We start from the raw sequence: 17508 nt of genomic DNA on the forward strand, positions 1-17508 counted from the left end.
GCTGCCTGTACTGATCAATATCGCTGGATCGCTCTGACGCTGACATGATCTTATAAACCTGTCAAAGACTTTTGTGTGCACTGATGCAGCAGTCACATGTTCAAGCTGAATAATCACACACACGCCACTTTTCAGTTATTTATTTATAACAAATGTTTGGAATCATGTATGATTTCCGTTCCACTTCTCACGTGTGCACCACTTTGTGTTGGTCTTTCATGTGGAAGTCCAATAACATTGATTCATGTTTGTGGCTGTAATGCGACAAAATGTGGGAAAGTTCAAGGGGGCCGAATACTTTTGCAAGACACTGTAGCTCTTTTCATTTTTAGTATTTGCTGGCCAGACTATACACAGACATTTAGAAAGAAACAAAACAGACAGTTTTTTCAGCTTTATACTTAAGTGGAAACTGATATTGAACATGAACAAAATGTAACACAACACCAACTTTAAATATGAAATATAAAAAATATGTATAAAAAGGTTTTTCAGCCTGGGCCACACTGGAGTTTTTAAATCTCCTGCTCTTTTTTTGTGCGTTGCCACTTCTCCATTCCTGCCTCTCTGCTCCGTGCATCATCATCAATCAATCATCAGTTCTTCTCCGTGATTGGACTGTGGCTGCTCGTGCTTTCTAATGATGTAAAGTTTCGTAAAGCTCGTCTTTGAAATGTCTCTCTAACCCAGTTGGTGGAGGAGCTACGGCATTGCAAAACACTGACGGTAAAACCTAAGCAGAGTTCAGACAGCAGTAGCCTGTGAATGCTTTGTGCTACCGTAATACACCAAATATCCCGTAAAGAACAGCTTCTCTTCTTTTCAAAGTGGATGTGAGTCCTGAAGGATGACATGCTCCAATCCAGAAATCTCTATGGCAGCGGTCCCCAACCTTTTTTGCGCCACGGACCGGTTTATGCCTGACAATGTTTTCACGGCCTTTAAGGTGTCGCAAATAAACACCACAAAAGAAAATTAGCACCGCTAACGAAAAAAGAAGATTTATTCATAACACGCGTTTAAAGACCCACAAAAACCGAGTTAACGACAAAAACAAAAATAACACTAAAAACCGCTAAAAACCCTGAAAACCATACATTTTACACCCGAACCTCAACTCTCACAGCCCGGCACCAAACGACTCGGGGTTGGGGGACCGCTGCTCTATAACATATTAAGCACAGATGGTAAACTGCAGTCAGACCCTGAATACATTTTCTTCTTTTGGCACAGATATTGTTTCAGTTATTCTTTGGTGTGCTGACATATTGGCTACACCGTCATCAGTCTGCTAAACACAGGAAGCAGCTGACTTTAAAACATCAGAGAAAACCAGGACCAGGAACAGCCTCAGTTTGTGGGAACCAGGATACGACCTGGAGAAAGAAGAAGAGATGAGGACACAGTCACCAGCAAACTCTGAAAGCATTTCATGGAAGCTGATTTTAAACTGAGCAATACTGATGATTCAGAAAAGTTTCATGTTTTAGGGATTGGACAAGGACCAAGAGTTCTCTGAAACCAGTAGAAAACCTGCGTTTGAATGCAGCCAAAAACTAACACTTGTCTGAAAATGTACAGTATTGTTCTAGAAATGTGTGAAACTGGCCTTAACCTGCCCAAAAGTGTACATTTTAAAACATCAATATATAAAAAAAAAAAATACTGATGTAAACCAGTTTTAGACCCATCGTATGTGGTTTGAGATTTTGTATCTCTGAACGGTTTCAGTCTGGTCTGAACTGGTTTCTGGTCTGAACTGGTTTCTGGTATGAACTGGTCTGTGAGTGAGAGTGGTTCTCTGACCTCGAGCTCTCTGTCTGTAGTAGATGAACCCAGCCAGAGACAAGATCAGACAGAGGAGCAGTCCTGAGGCGCCGACGGCAAGCTTGTCCCTCTCTGTCTTAGGCATGAATGAGGATGAGGAGGGATCTGAGTCACACAGGTGAGGGTCAGACAGGTGGAGAGACAGACAGGTATGTACAGGTGTGTAGATACAGACAGGTATTTACCCCAGTTAGTGATCAGAGGTTTCTCCAGGCTGGCGTGCTCCACCACACAGGAGATCTTCTCTCCAGACCTTCGACACAAACATTAGTGACTCTCAGATCTGGACTTTAAATGTTTAAACTTTAGCACTATTATTATCATGATGCTCACCTGGGTGTGTACTCCAGGTAGCAGTGGGTCTGGTAGTACCAATCCCCATCCTCCATCTCCTCAGTGGAAGTGACATCAGAGGTGACTTCCTGTCCGTCTCTGTGCCAGCTCACTTTGATCTTACTGGGAAAGAAGTCATAGACACTGCAGACCAACATGGCAGGATGGTGACTGGAGAGAGGCGTCGTGGAGTGAAGTTTGACAGTGGGCGGAGCTGCAAGACATTATTAGTTTGTGTTATCATTAACGTTCTCTGTATAATTTGAATGCATTTATTTAAAAGGCACAGTGCATATTAATAGTGCGGGTGGAGTGCTGCTGACTTCGACTGAGGACATTGTCAGGCAGTGGAAGGAATACTTCGAGGACCTCCATAATCCCACTGACACGTCTTTCGTGGAGGAAGCAGAGCCTGGCGTTGAGGGGGAAGACCCACCAATGTTCAGTGAGTCAAGTCACTGAGGCAGTTAAACTACTCGTTGGTGGCAGAGCCCCTGGGTTCAGCCTGAGTTCCTGAAGACTCTGGATGTTTTGGGGATGTTTTGGTTGTGTTTGGGGTGGTACCTCTGGATTGGTTCCCATCTTTAGGAAGGGGGACCGGAGGATGTCTTACAACTATAGGGGGATCACACTACTCAGCCTCCCTGGGAAGGTCTATGCCAGGGTGCTGGAAAGGACAGTCCGTCCGTTATACATGGAACACTGGACCAGCTCTTCATCCTCTTAAGGATACTCAAGGGTGCATTGAGGGAGTTTGCCCAACCAGGCAGGAGGTCAGGAGGAGGTGGCCTCCAGCTCGCACTGGAATGGTTCACAGCCGATGAGAATCAGCGCCTCCAAATCTGCAGCCATTCTCCTCAGAAAAAGAATGGAGTGCCCACTCCAGGTTGGGGACGAGTCCTTGCCACAAGTGGAGGAGTTGAAGTATCTTGGGGTCTTGTTCACGAGTGACAGGAGGTTGACAAACAGATTGGACAGCTGAGTGTAAAAGCAGGGCTCTCGATCTACGTCGATCTACTGCCCCACCCTTACCTGTGTTCACCAGCTGTGGGTAGTGACCGACAGAGCGAGGTCTGGATAAGATCCCACCAGGAGGAGGCCCAAAGGCAGACCCACGACCAGTGTTGGGTAAGTTACTTTAAAAAAGTAATTAATTACTAATTACTAATTACTTAGTCAATATTGTATTTAAAATACTTATCTAATTACTGTGCCAGAAAAGTAACTTAATTACTAAATAAGTAATTTAACTAAATACTTCTTAAAATCCCTATAAACCTTGAGTGGGCAAACAATAGAAATTAAACTCTTTAATAATAATTTTTTTTTAAAGACGGAGACTACAGTACGCAGCGGCAGCATCTCTTCCACAGTGGAGCCTGCAATCATTCTTTAAGCTCACCTTCAGACGCTTTCTGTGCTGCTGAAGTAAAATCAGGTTTTGCTGCTTAGCAGGAGTTGCCATGTTATCCATGGATGATGAACAAGGATCACTCAGAAGTGTTCATCTATGCTCTGTGTCAGGCGCTTCAGTAGATTACTCGTGCTATTAACAGCAGCCGATAGTTTTTACATATTACTGTAATGTTCTTGTCTGCTTGTTTCAGAAAAGTGAAGATACGGGAATATGTCCATGTCATAAAACTCGCTTCAGCCGAGTCCGACATCTTACGCTGTAGAAAACGACTGTGCAGCAAACTGGCGCGAAATGACGTGCAGCTGCACTACAGCGATGTTAAAGCGGCAGAGTTTACTTTTACGTTTAGAAGATAAATTAATGAAATTAAATAATGATATTCAGCGAGTTTTATTATTTTACAATGTAACACAAGTACATTGTAAGTAACTGTAATTAAAATACCTAAAAATGAACAGTAATCAGTTACTCTACTTTTTCAGTGGAAAAGTAATTTAATTACAGTAACGCGTTACTTAGTAACGCATTACACCCAACACTGCCCACGACACACTGGAGAGATTATATCTCTCGGAAATCCAAAATCTGCTGTGGTGACAGCACAGAATGAAAGCTGCTGTTGGTTGTTGTAGTCAAAGTTATATATATTTGATAGATACGTTTATTTGATTTACAATATGTTTCGATTTAAAATTTTAACAAAATTAAAGTCAAAACTCTGAGCTTCTGATTAATGAAAGTTTTACATTATCATTCTAGGTGGTGGTTGCTAGGCGACAGGACCTGAACTGGAAGAGCTGATGGTGTAAATCTGTGGGCTGCAAACAACGGTGGAGGAGCTTGTGATCGAGGCCCCGATGGAAGGCACAGAGTGTACCATCCGGGGCCTGCAGGGGGCGCTTTGCCTGTTTAATTAATCATATTTGTAACCAGTCACACAGATGGGTCAGATAAGAGCTGCAGCCTGATGGAGGAAACTTCTCACACGTTTCTTTCTCTGAGGTTGCACCGTCTCACTCCAGAGAGGAAGTTACTGCTGTAAACAGCCTGCTCATGTGGTTCAACATTCATGCTGTGTTTAGGTGCACTCGTAGATCTAACCATCTATAACCCAAAAGCAGAACACACAGGATGACTTCGCACTATCAGACAGCTTCCCCTGCACTCTCTGTTTCTGATGTTACACAGTCACAGCTTGTGTGTGTTTACATTTCACTGATCAGTCAGGTCAGCCTGTCAGCACAGCAGCTGTTTCAGCACTTTAGCTCACTTTACTGCAGAGATGCTGTAGAGAGTGAAACACACACAGATTACATAACAGCAGTCACATTTATATGTGTGTGTTCTGATGATAACTTTATAAGTGTTGCCTCATATTGAATAACTCCACTGTTACACTGAGTCATAGATCTGAGCTGTAAATGTTTGCAGGTGTGAAGCTGCTAAACAAGCTGTGAAGGTCACAACCAATAAATGAACTGCAGACATCAGTGCTTCATATTTAAAATAGATGAATAAGATGAAAAGAAGGAAATAATTAACCTGTCAGGCTGCTCCGTGCTGTTAAAATATGTATATGGAAATATTAAAAAACAATTGTGGATGATTTTTCAGCTCAAAGAGTTTAAAAAAATAATATCACAATGAGTGTGTTATGAGGAACAGCTGCAGTTTGCCTGTGTCACCAGCAGGGGGCGCCGCAGGTCAGAGTCGTTCTCCGGCGTCTTATGTTCCGTGATCGATGATTTATCAAAATTAGCTGCAGCTGTGAGTCCATCATAAATGATTCAGAGTGAGGTCAGCAGGAACACCTGATGATGTCACACAGACCACGCACGCTCACCTGATTTAGACATAAGGTTGTGGTATCTAACATCAATGTTTGGTTTGCAGTACGTCCCCTTCTGAGCCCTCATGGTAGCCAGCCTTGCAGGAATATTGTTCCAGGCCTCTGCGGTCTTCACTCCAAAGTCAGTGAATCCAACAAACGTCCCCACATTGCTGTCAAACCTGATGATCTCTATCATGTTGTAATAGTAAGAGTCGGTGAACCGGATGTCCTTCAGCTCCGTGGAGTTAAAGTCACAGCGAGACAGTCTGTAAGTCATGAATCCATCTGAGAACAAACAGAACATCAGACCGAGGGCGAATCATGTCACCGATCAGTGTATTAGTGATCACTGGTCAGCGTGTTGATGGTACCTGCTGTGCTGAGGCTGATGAAGAGGAGGCAGAGGAAGGATGAAGCCATGTTTCTAAGTTCTGCAGACAAACTGACTCAGTCTGACGGAGAGCTGCTCGAGAAACAGGAAGTCAGGTCACATGACCACAGCATCATCTGTTGCTGTGGGATCAGCTCATAGTTCACACCCTTCACCTCCACGTGTGTTTCTGTCCGTTAAAGCTCTGAAAGCAGAGCAAACTGAAAACCTGCTTTCATTTACGTTTCAGTCACAGTCTGCAGTCATGGAAACATATTCGTGTGTAATAGTTATCTGCACCCAACACTGATGTCAGACCTGCTGTAACAATGAACCTGTAACAGGACAGTGATCAGATTTACAATCAGCTCTGTGGGTGTGTGGGACTCGTGTGTGGCTGATGTTCCTGCGTGGACGCCACAGTGTGATGTCATCATGGCGAGCTCTTCAGAGCAGCTGGATCACATTTCACTGTTACATTAACATTACACTCAATCTGCATTTAAATATTCAAGCAGAGAAATTCAGATTCACATTTATAAACCATTAACAGTCAGACTGCAGCAGATGAACCTCAGCTCGTATTAATGTTGCGTTATTGAAGAGTATTTACATCACAATATGAAGCTGCTTCAGCTGACTGTTGTTGTGATTTTGTGCTGTAGAAATTAAACTGAATGAAATCAGAATGAGATTTTATCCATATTCAGAGTAAATTTAAATGGCAGATATTAAAACATCTGGAATATAAACATGTTAGATTCATTTCTATAAACACTCACTGATTTTCTTTCACCTGCTTTCATCAGCAGAGTCTTCATCAGGATTTAGTTTGACATCTTTGTGTTTGCAAAGACAAATTCAGACATCATTAATGTTCATTCTGTTAGAGCTCAAAGTCTGACTCCACACACACACACACAGAATCTGTCATTAAACTTTATTGATATATGAAAATCTGAAACACGGTTTGGTAAACAAAGACACATTATAGGAGTTTATGAACACTGAGGTCACATCAAACTGATCTCAGTCTCATCACTTTTGTGGCAGGAACAGAGTCCAGGTAAAATCTGCTGGTGGTGCGAGAGCAGCTGAAAATAGCTTTGCTTTGAATTCCAGAGTTAAACTTTATTGACACCAGCGGCTGACGGCACAGCTCATACAGATGTTCCATTATTAAGCACGTCAGCTGAGGCAGGTAAACAGGAACCAGACAGAACAAAGGATCTGATGCTCATTACAGGCGAACTCTGCACACTCACCTACAGCACAGTCACACTGATTAGGAGCTCGTCATAGAATGACATCGTCACCGTGAGCCAATCAGCTGCACTCGTTTCCTTTGATGAGGAAGAAGGTTCCAACAGCCACACCGACCAGACCGAGAGTCAGACCCACTCCACAGAACACAGAGGGTCCAACACCTGGATCAGGCTGAGCAGACGCCTCCACATCTGGAGACACAGACACACAGAGAGAAACAGGATGACATGTATGTCTATGTAACTATATACACTCTACATCTACCTGCACTGAGCATGTGCACTGTAACTTTCACGCAGACTCTTGAACATGTTTTTAATCACCTGGGTCATTAAGTGAAACCAAGAAAAGCCAAATCTGGAAGCATTTTAATGTTGTTGACAACACAAAGGCAGAGTGTAGAGGATATCATACGGAGCCGCTCCACAAACTGCACAGGCTCCTGACAGCTGTCCACCCATCAGTGCAATGGGAAGATGAAACACAGTCAGTTGAGTGTGAAGGTGCCAGTGTGTCTGCAACTGTTGCTGCTGCTGCATCTACAGCAGCATGCAGTACACCACCACATCCACCCGAACCAACCCAGAGCCCAAAGCAAAAAAGATGTAAATAGTTTAAATTTGAATTGTAAACAGACAAAAAACAACTATTTTTTACATTTTATGTGGAGTGAATAAATAAAAGCACATTTACATAACAAACATATATAAAGAAAACACAATTTTTTACATTAGTCATTCATTTTATGCATAATCTTATATGGGTGTTAATAATAAATTAGTTAAAGCAACAAAACAACCTGAAGAGCCCCAAGAATGAGGTAACTATGAAAAACTATGGTGATTATGAGCACTGTGACATGACATGGAGGGGAAATACACAGACGACCTGACAAAGAGTGAATGAAACACACACTAAATACACACAGGAGGTGATCAGGGCAATGGAAACAACACATCTCCAAATATAATATAAGAAATTAAAATACACTCAAACAGCTGGATCACAGCTCTTCCCAAACAAGTAGGAATGAAGGCAAAGTAGCTACACTTGAGCATTTTAGAGGAAAAGAAACATTTAAATTCAAAGAACAAAAATATCTGTCTGGGAAAAGAAAAACAGGAATAACAGCTGTGTGATGCAGAACTGATCAAGTTATTTGAATCACTAGAATAGCTGATTAACCTCCACATATGTGGACATCACATCTTAGGTTGTCTGGACCATTATAGACATTATACTGTCACTGCTCGATCAGCATTTAAAACAAATGTCCTCATATGTGGATCTCATTTTTCTCAGAAACAACAATCAGGTTTAAAAAAGAAATCAGGTAATTCTTTGTTTCTACCCTCATCAGGTCCCAATCAGCCAAAACAGCAAAGAGAGATTAGAAATGCCATGAAAGAGAGAGAGAGGGAGGGTCTTAGGAGGGACAGAAAGAGCACAGTTAGGTGTTGTGTTGGAGAGAATCATAAAGAGATCAGTGGTATCTGAAACACTTGCCTTGATGCTGGTCAGACTGCGTGCAATCCTTCTTCTATGGCTAAAATAGAAACAACATTTCAAAGAGCATCAGAGAAGCATAAAACACGAGGCCTTCACCCTGCAAAGCCCAAAGTGTCAGGCTTGAACCAGGAACTAAGTTTTTGAGAGTCCCACAACATCAGAGGGATTTTTACTGCCCAACAAAAGAAGCAAATTGCACTTTATATGTTTAAGGAATGAACTGGGAATGAGAAAGTAAGAGATGCAGGAAGTCACACACACACTGGAGAGTGTGATTAGACAGTTTGTGGAAGAGGAAACATGCAAGTGAGAGGAAAAGGAAGTTAAAGAAAGGGAGAGTAAGAAGAGGTCGAGCTCACAGGACGAGAAAACAGTTACTTAACTGATGTTTGCACACACTCGCAATAACGACTCTCCTGACATGAAGGAAAACAGATAACTGCTCACAGATGAAGGAGCTCACCAACTGAAGGGTACAACACAGATCAGCAGGCCAGAGCCTGTGGAGGAGCAACACCGGCAGTACGCAGGCCAGGGTCAGCGATGGGGCCTGCACAAAGGTGGAGTGGAGGAGTCAGGCGGAGGACGACGTCTAAGGGTCGGCAGGCGTAGGAGGGGAACAACTATCACCTAACTATCCATCATATCTGCAGTGGACCACATGAAGCAGCTGCATCACTGATCCTCCCAACAAACTCCTAAGATTAAAGCCCAGAGCTCCAGCCCTCGTCTTACTGTATTTCATTACTCTGTATTTATATGTTTATGATGGCCCCAATGAGCATCACATTATTGAAGGGATGAGACCTGCACAGAGGGATTTACATAAACGTTACATCATATATGGATTATGTGTTGTGGTGCTGGCTTGATGGTAAAAAGAGTTTGAGTCTTGTAGTCCGAGCAGACAGACTCCTGTAACGTCTGCCAGATGGTAACAAGGAGAACAGCTGATGTGCTGGGTGGCTGTGGTCCTTGATGATGCTGTGTGCTTTGAGACACTTCTGGGGATAAACATCCTGAGTGGCAGGAAGCCTCGTGCCAGTGATGCTCTGTGGCTTCCTGCTGCTGCAGAGCAGCTTCTGTTCCAAACTGTGATGCAGCTCGTCAGCAAGCTCTCGGTCTTAGATTGTAGAAATTTGGAGGGATGGTTGGCGTTCATGCCAAACTTTGCAGATATGTAACATGGAGGGAGGAGCAGAGGTGACCTTTGACCAGCCACTCAAGGCACTTGATGATGACGGATGTCAGTGCAACAGGGCGGTAGCATTTCAGACAGGAGACCTCTGATTTCTTAGGAATGGGGATGATGGTGGTTGTTTTGAGGGATGTGGGGACCCCTGACTGCCTCAGGGAGAGGTTGAAGATGTTGGTGAACACCCTGCCAGCTGGTCGGCGCATGCTCTGAGAACCCGGCCTGAGATGCCGTCCGGTCCCGGAGCTTTGTGAAGATTGACCTTTTTGAAAGACCATCTCACAGCTTCTGTTTTAAGAGTATAAGTTACAGCCTCACTGTGCTCCTGAGGATAGAGCAGCGGCTCCTCGTTGTCTGCAACAAAACAAGCGTAGAAGTTGTTGAGCTCGTCTGTGAGAGACGCTGTGGGCTGGACACTGCCGTGTTTTCCTTCTTGTAGTCAGTGATGCAGCGTAGTCCATTCAACAGGCGCCTGGCGTCAAAGCTGTGGTAGCTGGACTCCACTTTGTCCCTGTAGTCCTTTGTGGCCCCTTTTCAGAGGTCGTACCTGGCTGCTTCATATGCATCAGAACGCCCTGAGTTAAAGGCAGAGGTCCGCACTTTGAGCTTAGCAAGAATGTCCTTATCTACCAGGGTTTCTGATTTGGATATTTGCAGACGGTGGTTTTAGTGATGATATCGTCCATGCATTTTCCAATATATCCAATGACAGAGTTCATTGATGTTGCCATCAGCTGCACCCTCAAACATCTGTCGGACCTCCTCACTCTCACTGTCTCATTTAAAGTGTTGCTGACTCAGAGCTCTTGTCTGTGCTGATATTACGGTGCAAACCAGAAGGATTTCAGTTACATGTATTATTTCAAATTAAGGGAAATGGGGTTGTTAAGTATAATTGTTGAATGTTGTCATTGTGCTTCTTAAATTTGTAAGGTCTTAGTTCAATCTATAGGGTAAACTGTCTGCCTCAGAGTCAACCACCCAAATATGTAACAAGGTCCAATAGGGAACTTTGTATGATTGTAAACTGAAATTCATGCATGTCTGTGTAAATGTGTATGATTAGTCTAATACAGCTGCTTTAGCTTTTCAATGGCTCCTTTACCGTAAGAACAAAGGCTGTCATGCTAATAACGTATGCTTTATTGATCTCCGTGGGGAAATTACTCTCTCTGCATGTAACTCATTGTAACAGTGGGCAGCAGAAAAGTCAGGCGCCTGAGGAGCAGTGTGCAGGGACCCTCAGGAGTACCTCAGGGTAGCCGTTCAGTGGGGGCGTCCACACTACCCACTGAGCTATCCCTGCCCCCGACCGGATGACAGAGATATACTGTGTCATCTAGTCCCTGCCAGTATTCATGCTCGAAGGCTTTTCAGGGAGTTTTTAGGACATCCTGATAATAATGAATGACAGTCGTCCAGCCTGGAAGTAACAAATGCATGAACTCATTTTTCAGTAAGTGTGAGACAGGATATTTCTAATTTTAGAGATAGAAGCATGGGTGCAAAAATGGAAGAAAGCAGTTTTCAATATGTGCATTGAAGGACAGATCCTGGTTAAAAATCCAGACTAAGTATCTGGTTAGATACCATATATGTCTAAGGTTTTTTAGGACAGTAAACTCAGTCTTATCTAAATGTAGGAGCAAAATGTTCGAGGTCATCCAGGTCTTTGGTTTCTGGAGACATTCCTGCAGGTTGACTGGTGTGTGTTGGATACATGGAAGAGGGTGTCATCTGCATGACGGAGGTATGTTATGCCTATTGTGGTGTTACCTAAAGGACGCATGTGTAATGTAAACAGAACTGGTCCTAGCACTGAGCCCTGTGGAACTCCAGAAATAACCCTGAAGCTATCAAAGGACATTTCACAGCTCACACTGAGACCTTTGTTCAGAAAAAGAAGCTGCACCAAGATGAAATCCAAAACTGGGAATTAATTGTTTAATTATATCAATTTCACATATGGTGTCATGTAATCCACGTATGTAATTTGTGTCTACTGGTATGTTTCATGCCTTATTTTCATTTTCCTATAATTAGTCTCGTTTTAAGTTTCTTGAGAATTCTTTCAGGGATGTTGTGTCGTCTGCTTTGCAAACAAACAGGAATTCATTTGTCTTAAATTGGTTGACCAGGGGAATGTTGGGAAAGTATACTTATATAACTATATGCACTATATATCTATGTGCAGTGAACATATGTACTGTAACTTTCAAGTAGTTTTGCCCTCACCGTGGGTTATTAAGGTGGTTACGTTGTAACAGATACTGAACACATCACAGTAAAGTCACCTTAACAATCATTACAATACTACTGTATATAACCTGTATAATTAGGTCAGCTATTATTAACATGTTTATCATAAGATTATGCCACTTGCTGTCAGAGCACCTGTTGATGCATTCTGCTTGTTGCGAGATTTAACAACCAGGATTAATATGTGGCGTTTGACTGTGTCGTGACCTATTGTGATAATGCAAAGCAAAGAGTTCATCAAAGGGCCCCCAGCTGCAGATAACCCTGATCCAGAGCCCTGACCAGCCCCTGACCCAGCACCAGCTGTTTTTGGCTGGAGGACGAGTGGAAAGTTACCCTGCAGCAGCAGCAGGAGGTGGAGTTACTGGCCCCTATAAAGAGAAGCCACAGAGACATCTGCTCTGTCTGTCTCTGTGTTGCTCTGCTGTCTGTACTTAAGGCTCTACAGCCCACAGTTTGCTTTGCTTGCTTTGCTCTGTGTCGTCTTGCTGTTCTCTGTATGTTCTTACTTACTGTTCATATGATTCAGTGTGTTAAACTCTGTTCCCATCATTGGTGGGATGAGATGATCATATTGGCTCCAAAATGTGTGACAAAAATCATCGTGTCAAACTATCAGATCAGATCCAGCTGCTCTGATGAACACTGGCCTCAGTCTTTTGTTTAAATAAAGTTTTCTTACTATAGATCTTGGTCAGTGGTTCAGTCAGGGCCAGATGTCGCACTGTGCAGCTGTAGATGTCTCCCAGCTGTGCGGTGAACTGCAGTCTGGAGATCTGGGTGAAGGGTCCATCTTTGTTGGGATAGGGAACGTTGGTGCTGGATCCTTCTGTGACCTTCTGTCCGTTCTTGGTCCAGGAGACGTTGACAGGAGCAGGATAGAAACCAGTCACGTGACAGATCAGAGTGTTCTCCTCTCCAAACTCCACCTCGTCTCTGGTGTAGATCATCACAGCTGAAGGAGCATCTGTGCACAAACACATCAGGCAGAGGATCAGAGCTTCAGCTGGTTCCCATCAGCAGGTGATCGTGATAAACATCAATGACTTGTTCAGTCATTCACTGAGATGATGCCATCATTGTCTGTGTGAGAGAAACTAGAGAAACAGGAGCACAGACAGAACTCTGCTCAGCTCCAGAGAAACTAATGAAGAAAAATAAATGTGGTCTTTAATAGAAACACAAATAGAAACATGTCAATTTCTAAATGTGTTTAAGGTGGAATGATTTCATACCTTTAATCAGTTTGTTTCACTGGCTGTGTTTGATTGGACTGATCATTTCAGGTAAACACAGGTGAGGTGAGACACACGTTAAATGTTTGTATTTACGGTTATTGGAAGGGTAGTCCTTCATCACCGCGCCAAGAGCCTTCAGGTTGTGTCTGCAGACCTTCAGCTCAGTCACAGCTTGTTTATAAGCGCCGGGGTAAGTCATAGGATCGGCAAAAGGAGGCAGCATGTAGACTTCCGTGTGGTTGTTAAAGTCTGCGTAGGCAACCTCCTCCCCATCCAGTCCATACATGTCCTCTGCATCGAAGTCTGAACAGCCGTTTATATGAACGTCACCGTGCAGACCTGAAATGAAACACCGATCAATAAGCTGCTGCCGGCCTGCCAGAGTTTACCGAGACAAACTCACCATCGGCAGAGACACAGAGGACACAGGAGAGGAAGAGGAGCAGCTCCTTCATCTTCATCAGCAGCTCTCTGACCGTTAAACTGTGTGTGAGTATGTGTGTGTGTGTGTGTGTGAGTGAACCGACTGAAAGTGTAGCAGCAGCTGAGCACTAACTCAGAGTAGCCAATCACAGAGGTCACACCCCATGATGTCATCAGTATCCAGGCAGCTGAAGGGAAAACGATCTACAAACAGCTGGAGACAGCTCCAATCAATCATCAGTATTTATAGACTCTTCACAATAATGTTTATCGTCATCAGTTTCCCCTCTGATGATTTTCAAAATAAAACAAACTTTATTTGAAAAACTGATTCAGTTTGTTTACAAAGATTTAGAAGAAGAAATAAAATATGAATTTGTCTTTTAAAATGGTTTCTGTGTCTGGGCCTGATTAGAACATGTTACATCACAGCAGCCTGAAACATTCATCATGTTCACCTCTTCCAGGGTATTACCTGCACACACACACACACACCTGTAGGCATCAGCACAAACACACCTGGATGATGTCACTTAAAGGTGTCAAGAAGTAGAAGAAGGTGGAGAGATCAGCAGAGCTCACGTGTACGATGATAATCTGCAAGAAAACAAAGGTGACGACACTTTTATTCAGCAAAGCTTTTTGACACACGATCATTATGTGCTGTGTTCAGATCACAGGCTGCAGATTGTTTAGATGTTGTTCCCAGCTGGCTGCAAACTTTGCTGCTCATCGTCTACTTCAGGGCAAGCAGCTACTTCACTGTCAGCACTGTGAATGTCCTGATGCTCCTCAGCATCACACTGCACACAGATACTGTCTCCAACACCAAACAATCATTTGCCAGCTTTTCCTGGAATACGCAGCGTTCTGTGTCCACCTTCCTGTTCTTGACAGGTGCCAGGATTGGTCAGGATTCATCTCTTGTCATCTGTGTCGATCGTGCAGGCTAGTGACGTACATCTCCCGTGCTGTGATCTGAGAGTCAGCTGATCGACTCAAAATGAGAGTAAACTACATCAGGTTCATGTTGGTGGATGGAGTCAAACATCAACACGCTGATGTAAACTAAGAGGTGTAGCTCAGTGTGTGAGCTGGCTCAGGCTGTGCAGAGCTCCACCTGTGGGGCGGGTCCGGGCCGTCAGAGCTCTCTGCTTCACCACAACCACGACTCTCAGGCTCGGCTTAGTTTTTAAAATAACGTTATAGCTTCACACTCCTAAAATACAGTGACAGGGAAACTAAGACTTATTGTAGCACGTGTCAGTCATCTATTCTCGTTCTTGATTGGTCACTGATGACATCATCTCTTAGAGGTTCATTTGGGTGTCGTGTCTCTGACAGCAGGGAGACGAGACGATGAAGAGGAGGGTAAAACGTTAGTTCAGCTTAAAGGTTGAAATACTGCTTTCACTCCCCGAATGCTCCGGTCTAATGTTCATGTGTTTCTGTGATGAGGAAGCTGAAAATCAGACTGACGACCTGGAGAACCACGTCCGACGCAAGAAGCTGCGTCTGTTTGGTCTCTGGGACGGCGCCGAGGATCAGCAGTTGCACCCTAACACCTCGAAAGCCAAACCAACACAGGTGTGCTTATCCGATTCCTGAACCTCCAAGATCGGGAGTTTGTTTTCCGCTCCTCAAAACAACTTAACATCGAGCTCATCAAAGTGAATTGTTACGTTTGAGAACTGAATATAATAAATTCTCTTCTGATGCATCAGCAAAAAGCCTAATGTGGCAGTTTTAGTATGACCAAGGAGGGAAAGCGAGAAAACTCTTGGTATGGAGAATGAAGGAAATGCAGAGTGAGAGGAATGTATCAGTCGATCCATCTGAACTTCAGTTCCCGACACGAACAGAAGACACAAAGCAGGAATTAGACAGACGTCTAACTATTGATCACTCATCAGGGGTGCCCGTTATAGCGAAAATGTCAGAAGAAAGCTTCAGTGTGCCCATGCTGCTGCCAGTGAGTGTAGTTTGCCATTCATACGACTACAGGGAGCAAAACGCACTAGAGCAGCTGTTCTCCACCAGGAACTATGGTGAGTGGGTGCATGTGGAAGACACTTTTCCACACAGATTTTAAATACACATCATTGGTCAATTAAACTCCAATATGAGAGTAGCCACTTAAAACTTCATGTCTTAGATACCACAGTGTTTTTGAAGTGATAGAGGCCATAACAGAAAGCTGAGCAGAGGGTATTTTTCTTGCACAGAACAAGTTACCATCTGCCTCACACGTTCTGCAGCATAGATTTTACATTTTAAAGCTCTCGGGGGAAAAATCCCAGTTTGTGTGACATTTTAATGAGAGCAAAATCAGAGGGGAAGGTCAAAATGCCCTCAGAGAAACTGGTGTGTTACTCACTGCATAGATGCATCTAATCCACGTAGAGGAACGGTGTGGCCAACTGCAGGCAAGATGTGCCATTCAGAATGGGGAGTGTGGGCTTGTGCCTTGTTTCTCTCCTGTTCCCACCTGTGTTTTTCCCTCTGAAGAACTGGTAACCAGTGTGAAACGTCAGGGATGCTCGATCAGACCAGTGAGAGCAAACAAACCCAGCCCTCCCAGCTTATGGTTTAATCTTTATTGGGGGAGAAAACTTTTTAAGCCCTAATTTTGACAGGGAGTAGAGAGTCTTTGAAGCCTTTTCTGGATCCTCAGAGGGGATGAAGGAGGCAGAGGAGGAAGCAGAGATCGGTCTGTGTTTCATTGTAAGATAGAGACCTGGACCATTCTGGGAATGACAGCCGACTTTGGCCCATCGGTGGAGGATCTCATGAAGAGAGACGGCAGGGAGAAGGACAGTGTTTCATCGATAACAGCTCCAACACCTACAGTGTATATAATATATACATCAAAGTATATTTGCTATACTTAATGTATATAACATCATGTTCTTCTGTCCCCTTCACAGTGCAGGAGCGTGTCAGGATAGATTTCACTGCGTGTTGTATTTGTATAACTGTGCATGTGACAAATAAAGAAACTTGACTCTAATCAGCACAAACGAGGCTCTGACACATGGATTGTTTTTATAGTTTATTTAGAAGGATTAACCCCAAAATGTGAAAACAAGACCATCAACAGGCAAGACAGAGCTGACAATGTTACTGATGTCTGGAAAACTAAAACTGGGGTTGGGAAACTTGCTGTGATCACTAACAGCTGCACGAGTTCTGGAGTCACCAATAAAACAAAAAGTATAAAAAAGGTTTAGCAAGCTCAGCATTACATAGATAAGGGATTAGGTGGGGATACTTTCAATGCAAACCCAGGATGAGAGCACGAGGTGAGGCAGAGGAGGAGCAGGGAAGTGATGAAGGAGGACCAAAAGGATTCTTCTGTATCTTTGGGTTTGCAGCAATAAGCAGGTGGATTTTTAATGTTTCTAACTGTTTGCACAGTTTCCGTGCTGTTATTCTTTAGCTTTGGGGCCGTTTTATAATAGTTTTGTCTGAGGTGTTTAAGCTTCTATTTGTTCATCCACAATATTGTTTAGCTGATTCTATATGAGCTCGTTCCAGTTCTTTCAGTCAGTCTGTTGCTTCTCTCCCGATCATTTTCCCTGTTCCTCATAAATCCCAAGGGTGGGGCCCGTGGGTCCATGTTAGAGTCTGGACACATTTCCACCCTGAAAAGAAGAAATGACATTCAGTTACCTTTGTGTGCAGCAGAAATGCCTCCTGGGTGCACTGGAGATAGAAAAGCACATTCCTCACTTATTTTAAAGCTAATGCATTCAACAGCATTTCTATAAAATCAGACCTGATTTTTATTCCATCATATTAAGCCCATCTCTCAGCATAAACATTACTGTCATGGGTTAC

At 43.5% G+C, this 17508-nt stretch overlaps 1 protein-coding gene and 1 pseudogene across 2 annotated transcripts; both read right to left on the reverse strand.

Annotated features, from left to right (window-relative positions):
- Positions 1-125: 125 nt before the first annotated feature.
- On the reverse strand, positions 126-6570 carry LOC113009959 (H-2 class II histocompatibility antigen, E-S beta chain-like). The gene is made up of 6 exons (XM_026148676.2): positions 5780-6570; positions 5421-5693; positions 2161-2374; positions 2013-2080; positions 1807-1932; positions 126-1376 (listed from the first exon to the last, which is right to left on the reverse strand). The coding sequence occupies exons 1-6, from the start codon at positions 5826-5828 to the stop codon at positions 1351-1353; spliced, it is 756 nt and encodes a 251-aa protein (XP_026004461.2). The 5' UTR covers positions 5829-6570; the 3' UTR covers positions 126-1350.
- A 134-nt stretch (positions 6571-6704) lies between these two features.
- Positions 6705-13808, reverse strand: LOC113010130 (H-2 class II histocompatibility antigen, A-U alpha chain-like; annotated as a pseudogene). The gene is made up of 4 exons (XR_013906736.1): positions 13649-13808; positions 13339-13584; positions 12690-12974; positions 6705-7235 (listed from the first exon to the last, which is right to left on the reverse strand). The product of XR_013906736.1 is annotated as an H-2 class II histocompatibility antigen, A-U alpha chain-like (transcript).
- Between the last annotated feature and the right edge of the window lie 3700 nt (positions 13809-17508).

This window comes from Astatotilapia calliptera, chromosome 3 (assembly GCF_964374335.1).
Source record: "Astatotilapia calliptera chromosome 3, fAstCal68.1, whole genome shotgun sequence".
In the NCBI taxonomy this organism is placed as follows: domain Eukaryota; kingdom Metazoa; phylum Chordata; class Actinopteri; order Cichliformes; family Cichlidae; genus Astatotilapia; species Astatotilapia calliptera.

Coding starts and splice junctions, on each gene's coding strand:
- LOC113009959 (XM_026148676.2), bottom strand. CDS start 5,828: ATGGCTTCATCCTTCCTCTGCCTCCTCTTCATCAGCCTCAGCACAGCA. Junction 2,375..5,420: donor CAACCTTATGTCTAAATCAG/GTGAGCGTGCGT, acceptor AATGTCTTGCAG/CTCCGCCCACTGTCAAACTT. Junction 1,377..1,806: donor CTACAGACAGAGAGCTCGAG/GTCAGAGAACCA, acceptor TTCTTTCTCCAG/GTCGTATCCTGGTTCCCACA.